The sequence below is a fragment of the Artemia sp. Qi Xiang Cuo genome, chromosome 15, assembly GCF_049724085.1.
Source record: "Artemia sp. Qi Xiang Cuo chromosome 15, ASM4972408v1, whole genome shotgun sequence".
Classification (NCBI taxonomy): domain Eukaryota; kingdom Metazoa; phylum Arthropoda; class Branchiopoda; order Anostraca; family Artemiidae; genus Artemia; species Artemia sp. Qi Xiang Cuo.
The window spans coordinates 31908234-31933177 of record NC_142808.1 but is presented as its reverse complement, the minus strand read 5'-3'; the positions used below and the strand labels follow the sequence as shown (position 1 = coordinate 31933177).

At 35.6% G+C, this 24944-nt stretch overlaps 1 protein-coding gene across 8 annotated transcripts in view; it reads left to right on the top strand.

Annotated features, from left to right (window-relative positions):
- The first annotated feature begins 2595 nt into the window (after window positions 1-2595).
- The window catches only part of LOC148943554 (serine/threonine-protein kinase PAK 3-like), a 90220-nt gene continuing 67871 nt past the window's right edge, over window positions 2596-24944 (top strand). For all 8 annotated transcript variants that reach the window (XM_089101846.1, XM_089101844.1, XM_089101845.1 and 5 more), the window contains exon 1: window positions 2596-2813. In XM_089101846.1, the coding sequence (XP_088957972.1) occupies window positions 2635-2813 (179 nt within the window). In that variant the 5' untranslated portion in view covers window positions 2596-2634. The remainder of the gene's footprint in view (window positions 2814-24944) is intronic.

Below are 24944 nucleotides of genomic sequence, written 5' to 3'. Positions count from 1 at the left end.
ATGGATCAGTATCTATTATTTTCAGTCAGTTAGTTGGAGGGACGGACTATGTTAAGAAGACGGGCGTTCCCATACCGAACTAGTTTGGAGATTGGACCACCAATGGGAATAAATCACTTAGTCAAGAGGGTTGTTGAAGAAAAATGACCATGTTACAGTTTTGGAATTTAGCTCTCATTAATATGCCCTGGTTGCAAGTCATAATTGTAAAAAAAAAAAAAATATAAGAGTCTGGAAGATTTATGCAAAAAATTTTGCAATCTCTTTTAACACAGTGCAAAATAACAAGAGGCATCTAGGAATAAATATATCTGATTCTTCACTCAGGTGGAACAACACATATTCCTTGCTTTGGCTCCCACCTGTTGGCTTTCATTTGAAGACTCGACAAGTCAAATTCTCGAGTTGTGGGATACTCACACGTTGCATTGGGACTTTTGTTATTAAAGATCCTTCACATGTGAACATCAAACCAAATCTAGATCGTTTACGCTTCTCTGAAAAGTTAAAGGACTTCCTCTGTTTTCTGACCCCTCTAGTTACGAGCTAAGAGTTCCTAGTCATCAGTAATTCTTTTAGTGCTGTACCTCTGGCATATGGAATAAGGCAAAGATGGACCAAGAATGGCAGTTCATTTCGAGTGTAACTTTATCACAAGGTTTGATTCTTGAAAATTTGGACAACTCTGACATAGATCTTTTTGACATAGATCTCATCTTTTTTCATTTCCAATATCAAATGTCATTGTTGAGCGCCTTTTTTGTTTTTTAGAGGAAGTAAAAATTGAAATGCAAAATTATCTTAGTTCAATAAAACGTCAGCAAAATCATCTTAGTTCATTAAAACGTCAACGGATTCATTTGCTAACTCTTTCTTTGACATTAAAAACGGAATATGGTCTGAACCATCAGCAGAAAGGTAGGTCAAGCAATGACACATGCGGGGGGGGGGGGGGACTAGAACTGAGACTTGTTAAACGTGTACTTTAAGCGAACGGTAAAGCAACCTCAAGTGACAGCACTGCTGTGAATCAAAATGTTTTGTATAGTGCGGCCAATGCAGTTCTTAACGAGCATGACCACGCTGTCTGATGACCTTTTTCTGCCTATGCGAATGATTCCTTTTAACGTTTTAGTATGATAATTGTCATTAAAATCTAGTAGTAATCAAAGTAACGCTCTTTTGCTAGCCATTTCGTTTTCTATTTTTCCACCTCTTTTTTTTCAGACAATGCCACATCTCAGGGTCATTATACATTATTTCTTCCATAAAAACTGAAAGAGGTACTTTTGGTATAAAAAATGCCTTGATGTAACCAAAGACCCTGTAAGTACACATGAAGCTAGATGCAATATTTTCAAGCCTAGTTCTCATGTCTCCAAATACCTTCAACATTTGATTTCGATCAGTCATTTTTACTAGGGTTTGTTCCGGTGATGGAGTCAAGCGTCGCTAAAGAAAGGGGGGAGGGTTCAAGAAATAAATTTTCAAACTATTATGTCTTGGCACTTATGTAGACAAAGGTGTCACTACGTTCTTTGCTTTGAGGCGAGGGAAGTAAAAATCTGCTGACAAATCAAATACCGAACCTTGCTGGGGATTTTTTTAAGCAAGTAAATGATATGCTCTCTCAAAAAGTTGAAAATTGTAGAAAAGCATCACTACAAATTGTATCATTCTTTACATTAATTTTTTGAAATATATTTTAAGGAAGTAAGTTGTGTAAAAACTGCTTCTGTAGCGCAAAGCATCTAAAATTAAAAAATAAAAAAAAAAATAAAAAAATAAGCATCTGGTTCGAGAATGTCGGTTTGCATATTTGCTGAGCCAGTAAAAGCTTTTCAATCTAGCATTCTCGTCTTTTGGTGGGCATCAAACTGTCTACTTTCTTAAAATAATAAAATTGGCGGAAGACTGGAAGTGTAGACTGGCACATTTTTCTCTTTTTTTCGTTTTCAAGGCCGGTATATCAGAGGGACCAAAAATATAAAAATGGGACAAAAACGACAGTATACACAGTATTTCTGGAGAAAGCACCGAAAATAAAACAAATGTTGATAAATAAACTTTTAATCTAGTTTAAAACAGAAAAGAGTAGATTATCCTGCTTCCAATTTTCTAGAGAACGGAGGGTCTGGACGAGCTATTAGTGATGAAGAACGGGTGAGAGTGCCAGAAAGTGGGAAAAAGATATGAATTCGTCACCGGAAACTATATTTCCCTTTTTTATATGGCGTGGGTATCTGGGGGATGTCTCTATTCCTTTTTATTCTACTTTTCTTGATCAAAGCCCATGGCAAAATCCACCACTTAAAAAAAATAATAAAGAATAGCATCCATTTGCTAGAAAAGTAGCAAGGAATCAATTTCTTTAAAAAAGTAAGTTTTTTGTTGGAACTAGTGACGACATATTTGCATTACGAGTATCAAAATATACCATAAATTATACCGTGTTTCGGTAGAAAGGTTACCGCAAAAATACCGCTTTTTTCATCGACCGGCACCGCTTTTTGGTACCGGTCAAGTGGCTACATTGGTATGTATTGACAACTCTGCTTACTCTTGTCTTAACAATGAAAACGGCCAAACAGGAGGGGGTCTTGGATGTAAAGAAATAGCTTAGCCTAGATTAAGATGTCTAGAATCAAAAGCCTATTTGGTGGAAAACCAATATCTAAAAAAGAGTTTACAGTAGTTGAGCAGATTGGTAGTCCAACCAATGTGCAAAGAGAGATTCACGTTAAAAAGGGACCTGATGGGAAGTTACTAGGTTTACCAGATCACTGGTCAAAGCTGCTGAACAATGAAATTAGGTTTGTTTTGCATTTTATTCGTCTACCAGTTTTAAGTCTAGGCTATCAAGAAAGTTGGGTTTTGTGTATTTCGGCTGTTGCTTTAAATCCAAAGCAAGACAAGGTTATAGGCTAGGCTAGTAGGCCAAGCCTAATGTGAAAACTTATAGACATGATAATTGCCTGTCTCCAGCATTAGGCTATATATAAGTAGGTCACAAGGTTTACATAAATTCTAGATGAAGGGCTTTTAGCTAGCTTTGAAAATAGTTGAGTTTGATTAAAGGGTAAATATTTACCAAATCATAGCCTAGGCTATTATTGAGTTATAACTAAAGTGAACATATCAGTTGATGCCTTGTTTTATGCTCTTTTTGAATATAATAATCATTTTTGTTGGAAATGAATTTTAGCCCCCACCCCTAGCCTATAGGCCTATATACCAATTTAGAGTATGCTGTATATTTGCACATCAGGGGGGTGGGGGTAATTTTATTTCTGATGTAAATGAGGGGTAAGTTTAAACTTTCCCCCCACCCCCCTAATCTGCAAATAGCCTAGCCTATATACCCTGAATTGGTATATATAGGGGTGGGGGCTAAAATTTATTTCCAACAAAATGGATTATTAGCCTATATTTGTAAAGAGCATAAAAAAAGGCATTGAGTAGTATATTCACTTTAGTCATAACTCAATAATATGATTTAGTAAATATTTACTGATTAAAGAAACTTCTAGGAATAGACCCAGAGTCTTGACAATGCTACAAGAAAGTTTTTTGAAGCATTAATCCCCATTTCTTCCCCTTAAAAGGGTAATGACCTTAATTGGCCTTTGGTAGTCTTTGTTATCCTTAATTACCTTAAATTTCATTGGTCAGTAAGATAAGTTGGTGTTGAACATCCTAATGAACTTTTGCAAGGTGTTGGTAAATCATTTCATAGGCTAACTTATAAAAGTCTTTTTGGCCTTATTATTTACTTTGAGGTTGACTTGTATTTCAGTTATATACAGATGTGGTCACTACTACCAACTGCAGAGAGCTAAGATTTTTAGAGGGTTTGGCCAGGATTGCTAGTAATAACAAGGTCTAGTAGTGAGGATGGTAAAATTTTACTTTAGCTGCTTTTGGCTATCTTGGAAAGGGGTTAGGTTAGGAAAATGAAACTTTCAGGGATAGGTCTATAGGCTAAAGCATATCTCAGGATTTTATTTTGAAGTGCCCACCTCCACTCCTTGTCCCTCTAGAGGGTCCTAACCTTTGGTGACCTTTAAAAATCTTAGTGTTATAAAAATGAAACCTTGCAAAATAGATCTTCTGCTTAAGTGAAGTACAACAAAATTGTTTGCAGCTTCACAACTTTGCTCAATCCCAATTTATAAGGTTTTAAAGATATAAATACATTTCCTATATTTGGAAAAAAAGTTGATATGACTCAAAATTCTACTCAAATAACAGGAATTACATTTTCAGAACTAAAGCCAGAGAAAAAGAAACTGATTACTGAAAATTAAGGTAAAATGTTGTTTTATCAAAATTTCAATTGGGATAGACCTGTCAAGTAGGCAAACTCCAGGACCTTCTAGAGAGAGAAGGAGTGAAGGTAGGTGCTTCAAAATACTTTTTTGGGACATACTTTAGCCTGTAGACCCCTCCCTGAAAGTTTCATTTTCCTAACCTAACCCTTTTCCAAAAGTAGCTGAAGTAGAATTTTACTGGGTTCCTATAAGTTCCTAAAAAAGGCTGTTTCACAATCTGGGTTGAAAAATTGCCAGCAAGGGTATTTGCTGTGACAAAGTAGGGACTGTTCTGTTGAGAAAATCCCAAGCCTTAATTGTTAATTAACCCAACTAATCTCAGACATGTTAAAGTCTCCAAAAAAAGACATGACAGAATGTTTCTTACTATTTGCTTTGGAAACAATGCCAGATACAACAAGGTATGAAGTGAATTGATTGATGACTGAAAGACTACAAAATAAAACCTTCTGCTTAATTTTCTATAAAAAGTTTTTAATCTTCTGATTTGGGTTTTTATTTCTTATTGCTTTCTGTGTTGTTTGTTCTTGTGGTACTTTTTTAGAATCCAGTAAACATGCAAGAAAGATTGCATCAAAACATCAAAGATGCTATATGAAAAGCAGGTTTTTGCTACCTAGTGAGGTATTGCTCACTCCATGACTAAGATTTAAATTTTAGTTTTTTAGGATTAAAGGGGCAAAAAAATGTACCTAGGTTAGGCTATGTGTTTAATATATGCTATGCTTTACCTTCACCCACCCATAATAAGTACCAATTTCTCATATTGGACACAAGAAATCACTCTCTTCAATATGTCCAAAAAAAGTGGTGCTTTGCACCACAATGTTGGTGCGACTCCATTTTTTGTCAACTGGCTGAAAATATTTTGCAGGAAAACATTAACATTATTGTTTAGGAAAACATTAGTCATATTGTATTGAAAAACATTAGTATTATTGTCTGGTTAAGGTTGCTTATATCAGATAGGCCTAACAAAAGGTGAAATATTTTATTTGATTACATATTCAATGCCTTTTTGAAACATAATAGTCATACTGTCACAATTGTTGGAAGGCTGGATTTCTCCTTGTGTACCCTAAGTTTACATTAACAGTTTTGTCTTAACTGTAGCAGTTTTTTTTTTTTTTTTTTTTTTTATTTTAAATATAGTCTGTTCAAAGGGATCTATCATCTAATTTATTTGCTTTGATAAATCAGAAATGTGTATTTCAATAAGAGCTTTCTCAAGCATTAGGCTATAAAAGCAAGATTTGTTATTATAATTTTGGAGCTACAAAGAGGAACATTTTGTTTTGATTCATTCATCACACTTTCAGGCTTCTTTGTGTTAAGTCTAAATATATTTTAGATTCAGTGGTTTACTTAGTATAGCAATGTTATAAAAGGATCTATTAGTCCATACATAAAAAAGAACACATTAATAGGCCCTTCAACAATGGACAGCTAAGACTGCAGCCAAACATGTATACAAAACTTTTTTGCATGGGTAGGGGGCAGATTGAAAAATACAAAGAGTGTAAATCTATAAAACACACTAGAATATTGTAAAAACTTCTAGCTTTATTGGAAGATCATTCTTAAACACTCTTCTATGTACATTTGATGCTATTAAACAGTGATGAAAGAAGCAAATCAGGAATATTAGGCTGCTAGGAAAATTTCATTTGGTATTATATGTGTATTATTATCAACCTATTATCCTAACTTCAGCTGTTGTTAAGATACTTGAGCGTATAGTCAACAATTCAATTCTTGAACATTTAACCAAAAACAAGATCTTGTCGCCCAAGCAGCATGGATTCCAGTCAGGAAAATCAATCAAAACGAACCTATTGGAATCATACAAAAAAATTACAAATCTGATTGACCAAGGACATCCAGTTGACCTACTGCTGCTGGACTTTGCAAAGGCTTTTGACAAGGTACCACACATTTGACTGTGCTCCAAATTATCTGCCTCCAGCATCAATTCAGCTGTGATAGACTGGCTAATGAATTTCCTCACCAACTGCAAGCAGAAAGTCCACTTATTTGAGATGGGTGGCCAGCCAATCTACTCCTATGAGGCCATGGTAATGAGCGGGGTACCACAGGGAACTGTACTAGGTCCAACCTTTTTCTTGATATACATTAACAACATTTTCAATCATGTAGATAATAGCATGCATTTGTTTGCTGATGATGCCAAACTGTTTGGCATTGCAAATCCACAGACCATCCAACATGGCATAGACAGGCTACAGGATTGGACTCAAGACTGGCTCCTTCAATTCAATACGATCAAATGCTGTATTTTGCACCTTGGACCTAACAAACCAATGGCTACCTACTCAATTTACAATCCCATCACAAAAACAATTGAGCATCTAGAGAATAGAGAAGAAGAAAATGACCTTGGTGTCATCATCAACAACAAGTTGAAGTTCCAGAGCTATGTCCAGCATGTCATTTCCTGTGCAAATTCCAGCCTTGGCCTATTAAAACAGACAATCAGTAGCCATGAGGCAGCAATATTCATAAAATTATATAAAGCTCTCGTCAGACCCCATCTTGATTTTGGCATGTGCCTTGCAGGTCCTTCTTATTGGCAAGATGTAAGGCTCATTGAAAATGTTCAGAGGCGAGCAACAAAGTGCATGAAAAGCCTAAAATCAACTTCATATGAGGACCACCTCAAGCAACTTAAGCTATCTACCCTTGTCTACAGATGCATGTGTAGCGATTTGATGCTGACTTACAAACTTCAAGAAGAAAACCCTACCATCTTTAGCAGCAGTCATAGCACAAGCCATCATTACACAAGAGGACACTCCAAGAAGCTGCCAAAGTTAAGCTACTGATCGAGAACCCGTCAAATGTACTTCTCAAGAAGAGTCATAAACCATTGGAATCAATTGAAGGACTCAACTGTCAGCGCTCCCTCAATCTAGTCATTCAAATGCCACCTTGACAAGGAGTGGGAGAAGAGGCAGTGGAGGTTCAATTGGGAGTTGTTGACTCAAGAGCACTACAGGTCTGGAGGACCTTAAAGCTCTCAAATGGATTAAGTTGATTATCATAAGGTTTTACAAATAACAGACACAAAACAGAACTCAAAATCAACAATTCTTCTTTGGTAATATGATGTACGTTTCTTCTCTCTTGCTACCTCTTTGGTAACATAGTTATCAATTAAAACAATAACTTGTTGTCTGTTTTTGCTATGGGTACTGAGTTAATAAATGTATATATGTCTACTAATTATAATAATGCTATCTTGCTGACAAAGTTTTCTAAAGCATCTGATGCACTTCAGCAACATCTGGAATCTTGAGCATAGTGGGAGAAAACGGGTTATGGTGTTATGTATTGTTTTAATAGTAATTAAGGATTATTGAACTATAAATTCTGACGTCTCAAAGCTTTGTTTCCATGGCACAATCAGATCTGATTTAAGAGATACGAATTCTTATAGGCTAGCAGGGGTTAGAAACATTCTTCTAAGCCGTGGCAATGACAACTTTTGGTGTTTGCAGGGATGAAAAAACGTGGCCTCTTCTTCTCAGGCTATCTGGAGATCAGATTCCTTTGGGAGCATTTACCTTGGAGACTTACGAACTAATTACCTATTATTAGACTAGACGCAGACATATAAATGAAATAAACTCAAATAAGAAAGACAATAGATTTATTGAACTTACATGCTTAGTTGTACAGCAACGGGTCACTTCAATGACAATAATGGTGACCGAGATGAAAGAGTTAATACTTCTATCTCAATGGATCTTCTCAAGTCAGACTTACGATTCTAATTAAAAAACACATCTACCCCACTTCCAAACGCAGTTCTTTCGTCCTGCGCTGTAAGGACTGCTTTTCATTGGCTCACGTGGGACAAGGACGCGAATCCTCGTCCAATAGTCTCTTTTAAATGTTTTTGATGATTCAAGCATTCACATGGTTTTTTTGCCATTTAAACTTTTTCAGAAATGTTGTGCATAGCATTTTTTTTGCTACTAATTATCTTAGCAAAATTCGAATGACTAGCGTCGTCGTTTGACTGAAGCTAAAATTCAATTTATCTTTTTGCTGATTAAAATTTTAGACTCTTGGAAGCGGTATTTGAACTCAATTAGGGGATGTTTAATTTCTGCCCAAATCATCTTTAGAAGAAAAGAATCCTGTATTTTAAATATCATGGTACACATCACCCTTCCCATCCATTAATGACGCCCCGTCATTAGTAACTGCTCATTAGGAGTGATAAAAATTTTCTCTACTATTTTTATTATTTTATTCTACATCCCTATCTAAAATTCATCTACCGGACTAAGATTATTCATGGTTCTAGGTTAGCTACTATACTAAGGATTTTTTTTTTATATATCTAGCACTGATTACTTTTACATTTCCAACAAAGTTGGGGCTATTCTACTTTTACATTAGTTTTTTTTTTGATTTTGCTGTTTGTATGACGTACTAAATACTATCTACACAACGTTAAATGAATAACATGATAATATTGCACCTAATTCCACCTGGGGTACATACAAGAATGGTTTATGATATACAGTATTTGGTTCTCCATATTCACTGATGACATTAAAACGTGTTTACTTTATGTACTTGTGCATGGCCAGAGCTATTGTGAAGTAACACTCGTGAATTCCCATCTATTCATCACCTTTCGTGCCCTTAATGTACTACACCCTTCTGTTGTAAATTATTGTCCTTCACTCTTTTTGTCTTGGCAAAAATTTTGAAGCATTTACGTTATGGTTTCTTCATGGAACAGTTCGAGTCGAGTTGTCTTTACTCGGTAAGTTTTCCCTAATAGTCAACTGGGAAATGACCATTAAATATCGTTCTAATAGTTAACTGGAAAATAATTCTTCCCACTACAGGTGTTTGTGTTGTTCTTCTCAGCATATCATTTTTAGGATTTTTGAGGCACATAGAGGATGTATTCTCGCGTAAAATTGTTTATTTGTGCCTTTTGAAACGGGTTGCTGTCATACTATAGTGACTCTCTTAATATATTGTATTTAAGTTCAACTTCAAACACCTTCAAATATCGTTCAACTTCAAATGTCGTTAAATATCATTATCTTGTATTGATCGATGGTGTTCTCAAGATTAAACTTCAAATCATCTTTAACTTCAGTTTCAAATATCTTCAAATGTCTTTAAGTATCTTTTAAGTTCAAATATGTTTAAATATCGTTTATCTTGTTCTTATCTATGGGGTGCTCATAATGAAGATTCAAATTGTCTTTAACTTCAGCTTCAAATATCTTTAATTATCATTTAACTTCAGATATCGTTAAATATCGTTTATCTTGTTCTGATCGATGGGGTTCTCAGCATTTATGTGATTATATAGTTCGTTAAAGCACTTGATACTGAGGTTCAAATATAGTGCTACCTGATACGTAATATGGTTCATAGTCGAAGAAACAACGATCAAGGGTAACTGTTGTTCTCGTAGACGAAGTTGGGATGAAAATTGCCTGGAGTTATGGTGAGTACTCTTCGTTGGTTGAGATATGATGAAAATAGATGTTACTGGGTCGTATCTGTACTGGGCAGCTCATTGTAATACTCAATGACCAATGTGTCCATTTATTTTCCTGTAATAGAAACAACGCGGCAGAATCACATGTTCTTTGAAGTAAATACACATACAATAATTCACGCATTAATTGGGTTATAATTGTTCCTATTGGGAAGTTCAATACATAGATGTTTCTTATAAAATATTAATTCTTCAACTTTAAGTATGGCCTCTTATTATACTTTCTAATATATACTACTACATGCACTTTATTTTAACTTCTTTTAACACTTAGTTAATTTTACAATAGATTTAAAATAATCATTTAAACAGAATTTATGCTACATGGTTAATTTTTGAGGTCTAACTTTACGACTCATTTTATGCCTGCATTGTTCACGCACGTCCGTGCTGTTTAAGAAACGCATGTTGCAGCGTCATAACCACACGGTTTTACGTAAACGATACTACAATGAGGGAATAAGACATAACAAGGACGAGTGGAGACCTCTATACCCACTCGTTTTCTGATGTCTTCCCTATTTCTTGGCTTAGATGTTCTCATGGGGCTCCGGGTTTAATGGCTAAAATGCAGAGGTGTTCTTCTTTGTTTCCCCGTGTTCTTTTCTTGGATTTTCCGCCATTACGAGTCAACATTGGTGCCTTTTATTCGCGTTTCAAATAAGGTAATTTGATGCAGGATTCAATGCTTGCTGAAATGCTGCTGTTGGACAGCTGAAATGCTGATGTTAGGAATTTCCACTATCTTGTTCGGGTATAGGACTAATAACTCCTCTTGGAAAAGAAGTCATGATAGCCCTGATCTGGTGTTTTTTTTTTGATTTTATTAAGCTGCCCAATATGAGGGTACGGCCTACTGAATTTCATAGTTTAAAGATCAAACTTATTTTCAAAATACCCGACACTCCGAACTAGTCGTGTTTAATTCAGTTATTAAAAACAAATTCGCTCTATCAAAATATACTGAAAACTGGCGGAAATTTGTACGGGTATAATGGGGGTGAAGAAATATAGGTTTCAAGAGGAAATTTCTTTAGTATTCACTATATCAGAATTGGGTAATTTAATGTACATGTTGCTCAGATAGATTTCGCATGAACTAAAAAAAGGGGGAAACAGGAGAAAAATTTACAAAAATAAACGTTTTCACTAAATGAAGCACTGTCTTTTCAAGTAAAACATAAACCTTAGTCTAACTTAAATAAATTATCAGGTTCTAAATAGTTTATTGAGATAATTAAATTTTAATTAATACCTTATTGAGAAATTATATTTTAATAAATAATTAAAGTAAAAAATTGAGTACGAATTGATTATTAGAATAATTAAATAAGAATTTGACTGATATTTTAAGCAAGAAAAACGAACAAAACGGCAAGTAAAAAAAGGAAGATTAAACACTAAAAACCTAAAAATAGGACAAAACACGATTCTGATCATGAATCATGAAGCTCTAGCTATGAATAGTGTCAGGTTATCGAATTTTTAAGTCAAGTTAGGCTTATGTGATTTACTTTTGATTAATTTAGATCATAGTTAATTTTTTTTTTCCAATCTTCACGTGGAAGGCAATCTCAGTAGGGATTCTACATCTTAGAAAACTCTTATGCTCGTTGTAGAGAGGAGATAGACAACAGAAATCGTGATAACATTCATAAATATGTCCAGGATCCAAGGGAACGGAATTCATGATCCTTATGATCCAGTACATATCCACGAACATGATCAGCTCATAATTAGACGCTTCTGTACTAGTAGTTTTTTTTTGTTTGGACCTGGGTCGATTTTTTTCATAGAAAATCCGAGGGACGAGACCTGAGTCAGTATAGGTAAGATATAACGTGACTGACTTGCGAAAATATGTCACTAAAATTAGAGCACAATATATGTCATAGATAAACCAATGAAATTAAAGAACATTTTTGTCACAGAACTATAGAACGGTGATCTCTCTGTTATTGTGTACTTCATAGATATAAACTAATGAAATTAAAACGCTTTTCTCTTTTTTTTTCTTTTTTTCGCCTCGGAGCTATAAGAAAGTAAACTCTCTGTTTCTCTTTCAAAGCGTTCAGATCCAAAAACGAAAACTTAGCTCAATGAAGTTTCTATTCAACCTTTGAGTATTGTTTTGACTGGCCCTGATTGGCATAAAAATACTAATTTCTTACACTTGAAGGACTGAGAAATATCCCTTCCTACGGTCGTTTACGAAAAAATTACAAAAAACTATAATGGGCCTTGAGTTCCTCCCCAGGCTTCCCACAATACGTGGTCCAACACCAGCTGTAGTCCTCAGTAGACCACGAGCTTCCAACCATTGGTTATTTTCTAGTCCCACCTTTCTCTCTGATCACCAATGTTTTGAGATCACTTGTGTTATTATTATTTTTTTTTCATTAATATTGACTTTGTTAACTTTACATGCACGCTGTTAAATTTATTATGGTGTTAAATTTATTATCTTTTAAATTTGTCTTTACATTAGTTAGGGATATTTCCATCTGTCAGGTTTTTTAACCGTTCTACCTGACTGTGTCGTTATTTTCTCCTCTGTTTCTTGCAGTTTTTTCTTTTTCGGTTTGTCTAGCGAAATAAGGTCGAACTTTTTGTCTTTTTTTTTCAAAAATTCTTGTCCTTTTAATTTTGTTTGTTTTCCGTGTGTGCCTGCTGAGGTCGCCGTTGATTTCCTTTTTTATTTAACTACTATATGGTCTGATTCGCCGTCATACTCTTCGGAACTGGTTTCGACGAATTCAGATTGGAACTTTTAGAGGTGGCACTATTTGACGTGTCACCTGCCCTTCCTTCGTAAATTTCCACTCCTCTGGATGTAGAAGGTTTATTCTCTAAGTCCTCGCCTTGAGTTCTCAACTCGGGGGATTTGAAAGATTCTTGAGAGCTTTGGGAGGAATCAATAGGTTTTGCGGGGTTCCTCCATTGTTTGAAGTCCATGTCTTCAGGGGGATGAGACATTCTTTGCACAAAGGTTTCTCTCCATGAAGTTCACTTTTTAGGTTTGACCTTGGAAACGGTTACATCATGATATTGACCTTGCTGGTCATCCTCGGGAGTTTTATTCTCGGGCAATGTACTTTGACTCTTTTTTATGGGGAAATTAATTAAATCAATATCTTCTAGCAGAGTTTTTTTTATTAAATCTTTGAGAGGGGTTTTCTGTACAGTATTACCGTGGTTTTCTACAGCTCCTTTTAATTCCTCCTGTGAAGACAGGGGCCTTTCTATCGTTGTTGCAGGGGAAACTATATCGTTTGGAAATCTTTTGGGTGGACATGGGGTCGAAATTCTGTCGGGGAAGGATTGGGTTTATGGACATATTGTATAATCTAAATCTCCTGCACTCGCTGATGAATAAATTTTTGGACTTTTTGGCGTTCTTATTCTTACTGGTGTTATGTATTTTTTCTCTGGAATAACTAGATTTTCCATAGCTAAGAATTCTTCAGTTTTCCTGGTCACTGTCATTCTCAAAATAGTCATGCTTGAAATTAAAGGGTTTTAGCTCTGCCAATCTTGATTTAGGGGGCTCATTTTCCGAATCTGACGAATCAGTAGAGGAGGGATTTGATACCCATCTCTCTGGAAATTTGGCTCTTTTTATTCGGCTAACATGCGCCTTGTAAGTTCTTCCACTATCGGGGTTTTCCATTTTAAAGGTATATTCATTATCGTACTCTTTGACTAGTCTTGACGGTCCAGGATATCTGTTGGAAAGTTTTTTTCCTTCCGTTTTGCCTCGTTCCTTAAGTAAACGAAATATCCTGCTTTGAAGTCTATATTCCTCTCAACTTTGGGTTGGTATCTTAGTTCTTGGTTTGTTTTACATTTTTCCAACTCTTGCCTAACTATTTTATAAGTTTTCCTAATCCTATTTATGACTTCTTGTTTATAATCTTCTGAGTCGTTATAATACTGCTGAGATTCAATAATCTCATCATACGGGATTTTAAAATCTCGACCAAAAAGTAAATAAAATGGATTGTCTTTGGTTGCTTCGGAATAAGCAGTGTTGATTACGTTCGTTAAATAAGGTAAGAATTTATCCCAGTCGCTCCTGTTGTCTTTGTATAAATACTTAGTACGTTCGAAAATATTTTATGCCTGTTTTCTATTTTGCCATTAGCTTGTGGATGGTACGGCGCTCTCACCATTTTCTCTATATTAAGAAAACTCATTAAATCTTTTGTTACTTTTGCAACAAAATTGCTCCCTTTGTCACTCAAAATTTTATTAGGAATGCCAAATTGTAAAAATAATTTTGCTAATGCCTTACTTGTGGCATAAGCACCTTGATTTTTTAATGTTTTTACAAAAGTAAATCTTGAAAATTTATGTATGACCGAACGAATACAAGTGCTGTCTCTGCTAGAAAAAGGTAGGGCTCCGGTTGTCCTGTATAGGTCAAATTAGATAATATCGAAGGGGTGATTCTCTAATGGGATCGTTTCCAGTGGTGGATTGGATCAGCTGGGGGATTTTTCTCAAATTACATGCTTCGCATGTACTTACAAATTCTTTAAGTTTTGTCAGTGCCGATTGTACGTAAAAGTATTGTTTTAACTTATGGAACGTTTTCATAACTCCTAAATATCCACCTGTGTCCGAATGAAAATATTCAAATGCAGGCCCTATCATGTTTTGTGGTAACACAGGTATTATCGAGGTTTGTTTTTTGTTTGTCTCCGCAGTCATAATTCTACACAGTATTTCGTCATCAAGATCACAGTAAAAATTATCTATCTCTTTTTTAAGAATTTTGAATTTATCCATTAACGGCTCATCATTCACAAAATAATCAATTAGTGCTACACACATTTCGTCCTTTTTTTGCTTTCTTTTTATATTTTCCAAAGACAAGGGGCAATAGTTAATCTTATTTTCTTTTACTTTGATTTTGTTTTTCTTACATCCATGATTGCTCTTAGCAATTATGGCGTCAACTTCATTTTCTTCAGTTTCCGATGGAATATTTTCTGGGTATCTGCTTAAAAAGTCGCAAGCTGCGTTTTGTTTTTCCTTTAAATGTTCAAATTCATAATCTAGGTCTTGGATTTTCATAATCCATCGAGCTAGAATGCCCGTGGGGTTTTTAAATGTGCGCAGGTACTGCAAGCTTTTATGGTCTGATCGTAATATAAATTTTCGACCAATTAAATAATGCCTAAATTTGTCCAAGTGGTAGATAATAGATAACAATTCTAAGTTTGTGGCGGAATAACTACTTTCGCCTTTTGATAAAGTTTTATTTGAATAGCATATAACTTTTTCTATTTGTTTGGGTGTTCCTTGTAGAGGGTTAGGATCTTTTATTGGGATTATTTGCGAAAGGATAGCGCCAATGCCTTTTGAACTAGCATTTTTCCATTTTCGAAATCAGGGAGTGACAAAATTGGTTCAGAAGTGAGCGCCTTTTTGAGTCGGTCTAGGGAAGTTTGAGCTTCCTGGGACCAGGTAACATTATGGGAGTTTCCTTTGGTTAGTTCCGTGAGGGGTTTCGCAATTTGGGCGTAATTGCGTACGAATTTTCTAAAGTAGCCATTAAGTCCTAAAATTCCCCTTAATTCTTTCATAGTTCTGGGCGGCTTGATGTTTTCAACACATTTTATTTTATCAGGGTCTGGGGATATCTCTCCCTGGGTTACTACTACTCCTAAGAATTTAATCTTAGATTGAAATAAATTTACTTTCTCAGGCCGGCATTTTAAATTGCCTTGCCTGAACTTCTCGAACACCTTAGCTAATGTTGCTAAGTGTTGTTCAGTGTTTTCCCCCACACATATAATATCATCAACAAAATGAATTATTCTTTAATCCTCTTAAAAGGTGCAATAGGGGTCTACATAGCGCGCTTGAACTTGTTTTAAGTCCAAATGGTACTCTCAAGTATTCATAAGAACCATATTCGGATGCTGAAAATGCAGTTTTATGGACATCCTTTTCGGCTATTTTCACTTGGTGGTAGCCTTGGGTAAGGTCCAAAGAAGTAAAAATTTTGTTTTTGCTTGAAATTGAGTCAAGAATTTCGTCTAATCTTGGTAGAGGAAATTTATCGCTAACTACTTGTTTTTTGAGAGCCCTATAATCTACAACGAGTCTAAGATCTCTATTCTTTTTTGGTACTGGGATCACTGGTGCACTATACAGACTTATACTTGGGCGTATAATTTCGTTTTTTTCTAATTAATGGATTTTATTTTTTAACCACTCTTTGTGCTTATATGGCACACGGTATGGCTGTTTTGCTACGGGATTACCGGTCGTTAAAATTTAATTTTCGTAAAATGGAATTAGCTCGATATCATCTTCAGATGCAGAGAATACATCCTTAAAATTCCATAATAATTCGCATAATTTTTTCTTAAGTTCCATATCCCTAATATGATCCATATTAAATTTGTTTAAAAATTGCGATTTAGTCAAAGGATATTTGTTATTTGAAGTTTTGATACCGTTAACTAGGTTTCTTTTAGAATTTTCCCATGTATTTAAATCATTTTCAGTTAAAACTAAACACGTCCCCTTTTTAATTGTAATTGTATCATTTTCATGGTTATTGGTTACCCAAATAAAACCTTCCCCTTTGTCATAAGATATAATCTGTTCCTCGCATAACAAATTTTCGGGTATTTCAGACGGTGTCGCAAACCATATTTCTGACTTGCTAATTACTGGCTCGATCATCTGTGATATTTGAATTTTTTGCATCGTTTTGGGAGGGACTTTTGTTTTCCTTATCGAAAATCCGTAATATTTCTCTTCATTTTTATTGTTTATTAGATTCATGTTGGCGCTATGATGCGCCATTGCGGCATCTTGTGGCGTCACGTTGGGTTTTACTATGTTTTTCCACAATTCCACTATTTTGTTAATTTGGTTTGATCTGTACTGTCACGTATTTCCTATTTTTATTTTCGCAGCTTCAATACTGATATTATTTAAATTTAATTCATTTCTGCAAAATCTCTCCGGGTAATTCAACGAATTTCCAACGATGCCCTGTCTTTGCGAAACACAAGGTTCATCATGCTGCGACATTATACCACTAGAAATTTTTTTTAATTTTATTCTATCTTCGTAACCTCTGTTACGATTTCTTAAGGTAGAAATTTCTTCCCCTACCTTAGCTGGGTATACAAGCCTTTCGTTGGCTACGTCTAACAGTATTCTATTAGACCTTAGAATATTTGCCCCTATAATAGCTTCATATGGGAAATTATCACATATAATAAAATTTGTCATGAACGTTCTATTGTCTCTTTTTAAGTTTAGCCAAATTGACCCTTTTGCATTTAACTTATTACCTGTCACGCTTGTTAAATTGGGATTATTAGGGTTCCTCTGTCGTTTAATGTGAAGGGGCAACATATTGAATACACAAGAGTTTATGATACTAATTGTAGCACCTGAGTCAATCAAAGCCTTAGAATAAACATTTTCTACACAAAAATCATTAAATATAGGTAACTTGTTAATAATATCACTACAAGAAGGCACTAATATTGTCTTGGACCTATTAAATATTCCTGGGACCCTCTGGGTCCAACTTGTGTTTCTGAGGGGCTTGAAGCGTTTCCTTGAGAATTTATTTCATTTGTCGGTGCCTATAATAGATATTCAGACGTATTAGGTTCCGTAGGCATATTTAAATGATTTACGTCTGCCTGTCTTCGCCATGTATTATTATGGTAACGTGGATGTCTCGTGTTAATGCCGTTTGCTGGCGCTGACTGCCAGTGCCGTTGGCGTGCAAAATTTTCATTTCTCATCGGCAAATTTTCATGATTTCTATATTGCATTCTCGCATTATATTGGCCTTGGCGAGTATTTGGGTTTTCAAACCGGTAATAAATTTGCCTGCTGGCGAGACGGTTATACAAATTTTGTTGGTATGCATTATAAGGTACTGATTGGAGCAATCCCCCCTGGCTATAGTCTATTGCACGACCGGTGCTAAAATTTGTTCTTCTGAACAAATGGTTACCGTAATTTTGCGTATTACCGACAGCATTTCTTGGTATGGGATTGGTGACATAGTGGCACTCTCTTGCTATGTGGCCAACACGATTGCAGTTATAGCACCTTATTATTGTAGGGTTAATGGGCTGAAAACGTACTGTTTTCTGCCTAGTGGGTTCTGGCGTTTTGTTTCTTTGTGCTACTGGGGAGTTATTCCTTGAAAAGAAATTGGGGGATGCCTGATCGCCCTTGAAGATTAGGCTCGCGTTTGAGTCGCCTAGGTTATTCGTTTTCGCATTACTATGATTAACAACCATTTTATCAACTTCGATTAGTCGCTCTACCTCTTGGACTGCAAGATCCAACGTCTGAATATTCTTGGATATTACTACTCTATATAGTTTTGGGGGTAGCCCTTGCAAAAAGGTATTTAGTATCACTTTTTCATACAGTTGCCCAGAACCACTTCCGTATTTTGCTTCTACAGAAATGCGTATGTTATCAAGATATTCCCTTATATTCTGTGAAAAGTCAAAGCTTACTACTCCATGTTTTAATTTATTTATAGAACTGGTTTCTATAAATCTCTCTTTGAATACTTTTAACAAGTCATCAACCGTATTTATTGGCTAATTGGCGTTATTGCCTATGGTAAGTTCGACCTGTTTTAGAAAGGTTAAGGCCTGGCCTCTTAATCGTAGAAGCAGCATGTCTTTTAACGCTCCAATGTCTGTTTTTGTTAGTTGTACAAACTGGGTCAATTGGATATTAAATTCGTCTATGTCTGGCTGACCATTGTACTCTGTATAGATTTTGCGGTCTGTATATTTTTTGCGACTAACTTTTGCCCTATTAATAATTCACTTAGTTCGTCCATTTTTTTTTGCAGTTATATCAACTTAAACTTTTACTTTGCCTATTTTGGGGGAGGCTACTATCTCCTATGATATATAAGGGTTTTACTTTCTTAGCTTGGCGGCAATAGGCCTAATCATTTTTCTTATATGTTTGTATCTTTCCAATAATTAAATCCAAATTACAAAGTTTCGTAGCCTAATTAGTTCGCAAGTTTTTCTCCAATTTCCGACTCGCGCCATTTGTTATGTACGGTTTTGATAGTAATTACGAATTATTAAACTATAAATTTTGTCGTCTCAAAGCTTTGTTTCCCTGGCACGATTAGATTTGACTTAAGTGATACGAATTCTTATAGGCTAGCAGGGGTTAGAAACATTCTTCTAAGCCGAGGCAATGACAACTTTTGGTGTTTGCAGGGATGAAAAAACGTGGCCTCTTCTTCTCGGGCTATCTGGAGATCAGATTCCTTTGGGAGCATTTACCTTGGAGACTTACGAACTAATTACCTATTATTAGACTAGACGCAGACATATAAATGAAATAAACACAGATAAGAAAGACAATAGATTTATTGAACTTACATGCTTAGTTGTACAGCAACGGGTCACTTCAATGACAATAATGGTGACCGAGATGAAAGAGTTAAAACTTCTATCTCAATGGATCTTCTCAAGTCAGACTTACTATTCTAATTAAAAAACATATCTACCCCACTTCCAAATGCAGTTCTTTCGTCCTGCGTTGTAAGGATTGCTTGCCATGGGCTCACGTGGCACAAGGACGCGAATCGTCGTCCAATAGTCTCTTCTAAATGTTTTTGATGATTCAAGCATTCACACGGTTTTTTTGCCATTTAAACTTTTTTAGAAATGTTGTGCATAGCATTTTTTTTGCTACTAATTATCTTAGCGAAATTGAACGACTAGCGTCGTTGTTTGACTGAAGCTAGAATGCAATTTATCTTTTTGCTGATTAAAAATTTAGACTCTTGGAAGCGGTATTTGAACTCAATTAGGGGACGTTTAATTACTGCCCGAATCATCTTTAGAAGGAAAGAATCCTGTATTTTAAATATCATGGTACAATGGCTGGTGACTTCAACTGCAATCCAGCAAAAGACAATATCCACTCCTGACATTTTTCTAAATTGCCTACCCACTTCCTTTCAAATTTGGCCAAAGTCTTTGGATTTTACATATACCCATTTTAGTGGACACACATCCAATATTGTCCATGTTGTGTACTGTCAATCTATTCCTCGTCTCCTTGTCACAGAATTCACAGAAGATCGAATCAGTGATCATTTTTGACTATCTTTTCATCTACAGCTATCACCAAACATTAATATTCAAAAGAGAAGAAGGTGGGTGCAGAAGAAGAATTGGAATAAATGCAATGCTGATTTGTATATGACCACTGTCTCCTCTATTCTTTTGTACATCAAAGCGCCATTCCACTTACTATGCTCCAGTCCTCTGGAAGCATCTGCCATGATTGATCTTAACACTTATTACCATCAGATTGTTCATGCCATGAAATTGGCTGAATCAACAGCAGTCCCTAATAGGAGTGTAAAGATTAGCACAAAAAAACAAGATGGTCCAAGTCTTTTTAGCTTCAGACAGCAAAGCAATGCACAAAAATGTGGCTGAGCATTTGGATGGCATGTGGAAGGCCCATATATGGGAGTGTTTTCGAGTTGAAACAGAGCACTAAACAAAAATGTAAAGCTGAGCTGAAAAAAAAACATATTATTGGACAGCATTTCACCAGAAATAAGACATCATGACAAAATATAATCCAAACTGATGGAAGTTCACCTAGTTCTTCTCTGGCTATGGATTATTAGAGTTCTTATTGCACATTAGTTTACAGGATTAAAAATCTTGCCATAAGCAAATATTATGAAGAGGAGGTTTCTAGCTGGCTTGCACATTTTTCAGGACAGGATTGTGTTGTTGTTATGTCACTGAAACAGGTTAAAACCCCTCTAAGAACAGCTCTGTCTAAAGTTAAGAAGGGGATAGATGCTGATTGCCTTTCACCAATGCACTTTAAAAACTTACCTGATAGCATCTTTTCTCACCTGTTATTGATTTTCCAGATGTGTGTCACTAGGGGCATTGTTCCCAACAGTTTCCTAGAAGGAATTGTAACATTGATTGCAAAGAAAGGGAAAAACACCAATGATTTTAAACCTTACAGACCTTTCAGTGTATTGTGCATTTTGAGTAAATTATTTGAATATGCTATTTTTCTCAAGCTGTACACCAAACTTTTTAGAGATAACCAGCTTGGACTTCAAAAAGGCGTTGGTCGCCCACAGGCACATATATTACTAGCAAACATAATAATGGATTTGGGGAGTAAAAAGTCACCTCTTTATGTGTGCACCATTGATTTATTAAAAATGTTTGACAGTATTGAAAATTGCAAATTTCTAGCTTTCAAGACAGCTAAGAGCAATAGTGTTTCCCTTGTAAATCATTCAGTCCCTGCTGTGTCAGAGTTTAAATACCTTGGGTTAATAATTTCTGAATTGCTCCACAAAACCAGGAAATCCATATATATATATATATATATATATATATATATATATATATATATATATATATATATATATATATATATATATATATATATATATATATATATATATATATATATATATATATATATATATATATATATACATGTACAAATGGAAGAATATCTAAAAAAAATAGATAACCAAGCATATAAAGATCTCTATAATATCAAATATCTCCCTTATTACTTACCTTATTTTTTGACACTTTCCCCCTTTCAAGGTAAAATCCTGTGCCCATGCCTGTTTGTAGATATTGACTTTTTATTTATTTTAAAATGTGTAATTTTGAAAAACTTTTGTGTAATTTTTCCAGGAGAAAATAATTCCAGGTTTCCATCTAAAAAATGGAAGAAACAACCCTAAAGTACAGTATAATTACTGGGACAGCTGCAACAATTTTGAGAATGATCATTTTTATATTTTTGTGAAAAAATTTGTCCCGTCCTTCACAAATTTTGGTGGGCGTCTGCCTTATTGTTTCTTTAATGGGGAAAAGATCAAAAGAAAATTTTTTTTCCCAATATATTTCTGTGTATTATTGACGGTTAACTGGGAGGAACTATTTCCACAAAGTAAGTTTTTCAAGGAAAAGTGGGGAACCCCATTGGGCTAAAAATGGGCAAAAATAAAATCAAATAATCTACAAATTAATATAACCAATTAATAATCTGACAATTAAATGTTTGCACTTTAATAACTTTGATAAATAAAAACTTATTAAGATTTTAAAGAATAAATATGAGCAAATGTATGTCAAACTAACAATGCACATTCATTTGTTGTTGTTTTTTGTAGAGTGCAAAGTCAGTTTTGGCTTTGAGAATGCATAGGGGTTGTGGGCGTTAATCATGTTAATTTCTGCTCATTTTCAGTTTGAATCAGTTATTTATTGTATTTTCTGTTCGTTTTGGGTTTTATTTATTTATTGGCTCTAATTTGTGGTAGTTTTACACTTGGTAGATTATTTGATTCTGTTTTTGCTCATTTTTGGTTTAAGGGAGTTCTTTACTTTCTTTGAAAGACTCGTTTTGTGGAAGGAGTTTTTTTAGTTATTCGTCAGTAATAAGCGGAAATATGGTGGAAAAGAGGCGTTTTCTTTTGGTCTTTTCTTTATTGGGGAAACGATGGGACCGGTTCTTATTAAGGTTTGTGAAGGACAGAACAAATTTTTCCCATGAGGGTACTGAAAGGGGTCATTTTCAGAGTTGTCGCTGGTGTCCAGTAATTACACTAGCTCAACTAGAGTAAAAAGAAAATAGTTCCCATATCTGTTGGGGAAAAAACTGGGGTTTCGAACAGGCAAGGAAAAAAATTAAAAAGTAAAAGTAAACTTTTCGATTAGATCACCGATTACCAATTTTCACCTTCCGGGGGATAAACCCAGGGTACCAAATTAGGAAAATACAGGAAGAAAGCAAGGATTCAAGGGTAATTTTCGCTTGAGAAAAAACAAAATACCAATTTAAAGGTATTTTCCACATCTAGGGAGTTAATTTTACGCCCTTTCTATTTGTGCGCCTGTATAGAACATGGTAAAGAAACAAAATAACTATTAATTAGACTGATAAATAGTATTACAGTTCTAGTGATTTATGTACTGATTTAGTGATTTTCAAGAGTCTAGGGATTTTTTTTTTACTGGGCAGCAGCCCCGAAAGAGCCTTCTAGGAGACTGTTCTAGGTGGAAAATAGGATTTTCTGAATTTGAGGGAAAATTTCAGACATTTCTATTAACATAATCACAACTCAATATAAAAAAAAAGTCAAAATAAAAATAATGCTTGAAAAAGCAACTGGCTGGATACCATTCATGCAAATCCTTCGTACCAATCCAAATAAAAACAAGGGTGTTGTAAAAATGAATAAGAAACTTTGGACAATTTGTGATTTGGCAATGGTTTTGACTCTTCAAAAGACAACCAATTTTGATTTGAAAGAAGGAGAAGTGGAAGTTCGGATACCTCCAATGTATTTTTTGAAAAGTGAAGATCCAAATTGGGTCAATGCTGCTGTTTATCTTCCCCTTGAGCTTCAACATAACCTGAAAAATGTGGCACCCAGTGCTAGTATATCACATTCCCTGCAACGAACTACTAAGCGACCGAGGATAACCCATAATGTATGTTTCTGATAATTGTTATTCTTATTTTAGGACATTAGCTTCCGCTATCATAATAATTGCAGGAGCTGTAGAAATAGTTTATTAAAGATAAAACAGAGCGAGGTAGAATGAACTGTGCTTCATTTGTTGGGTCCGATATGTCACTGAGTTATGGCCTTTGCAAAACAAAAGTGATCCGTTTATCTGGCCTCCCCCAGGCCATTCAGCGTGTCCCCAGATGGGGATAGGGGAACGCTCTACAGATATGTAGGGTACCTCCATAGGAGGCAGGGCCCAAGGGGGGACCTTGTCCCTGGGGGTCTATAATAGAAACTGGGGCACCCTTGCCTGGAGTAATAAATACAGGTGGAAGAGGAAGAGGGCTCCTCAAATGTACACTCAAAAGGGTCCACTGGTTTGTCCACAAGTTCCATGAGTTGCAAACCTTCTCTCAACAATGGGTTAAATTGCATGGTGATGCAGAACACCATCGCAGGAGGATCCTCTATAGGAGGACAACTGCGGCAGAGCGTAAGATCCAAATCTATGGACAATGGCCTCTGCAAAGGGCTGCCTCGACCTTTTCAGGGTACCTGCAAGACTGGGGACCTTGCAGTCAACTCTATTTCCACTTGAGGAGTGGCGCCCCTTGAGGAAATTATAGCCTAGTAAACGACACAGCATTTGCACGGGATTCTGACTAATGGACAATTCTTCTGGGCTTGGTATGTTTTGACGGGTGTCTTCGGGCTGAAAAACCTCTTCCTAGCTAATTTATCTATTACAGGTTGCCTCCCCGTAGTAGCATAATATTTGTAGACATGAAAATATAATGAGTCGGAGTTAATAGGCTTGAGATTGTCTTTGCAGGATTTCGACTCTTGTTGACAGAAGAGCATCACCAAGTGCTAAAAACCATGTTTTGACCAATATGGGCCCAGGATTGCACAAAACCTCCATTCAGGGAGGTCCCAGGGACTTCTTGCTGTCCGGTTCTAAGCCGGCTTAAGCACTTCGGTGTAGACTTGAGAAGATATGTGATCCCCGTCCTGCACTGGTATCCGGGATCATTGCTTTTCCTGAGGCGAAAAAAATTCAATGATTTAAAGAACATGAAAATTGGAACTTGGAATGATACAACATTAAAAAATGACTATCGTATCGACATTTTGACTGACGAATTCAGACGATTCGAACTGGATTTATTAGGAGTTTCAGAAACTCATCCTAGGGGTAGAAGTATAGAATTAGGCGACATAGAATTTTTTTACTCAGGTAGGAAGGATGGTGTACATAGACAAAGAGTAGGGCTGATGATGAACAAGGAAGCTGTTAAGTCTTGTTTAGGTTGGAAAGGTATTAATAATAGAATACTTATTACTCATCTTATGACTAAAAAGTTCAGGGTATCAGTTATATTAGTATACGCCCCTGTAGAACCGACTGATGGAGATACTAGTGACTCAGATGAATTTTACTTACAGTTACAGGAGCAAATAGACAAGGTCCCAGGTAGAAATATGATGTTAT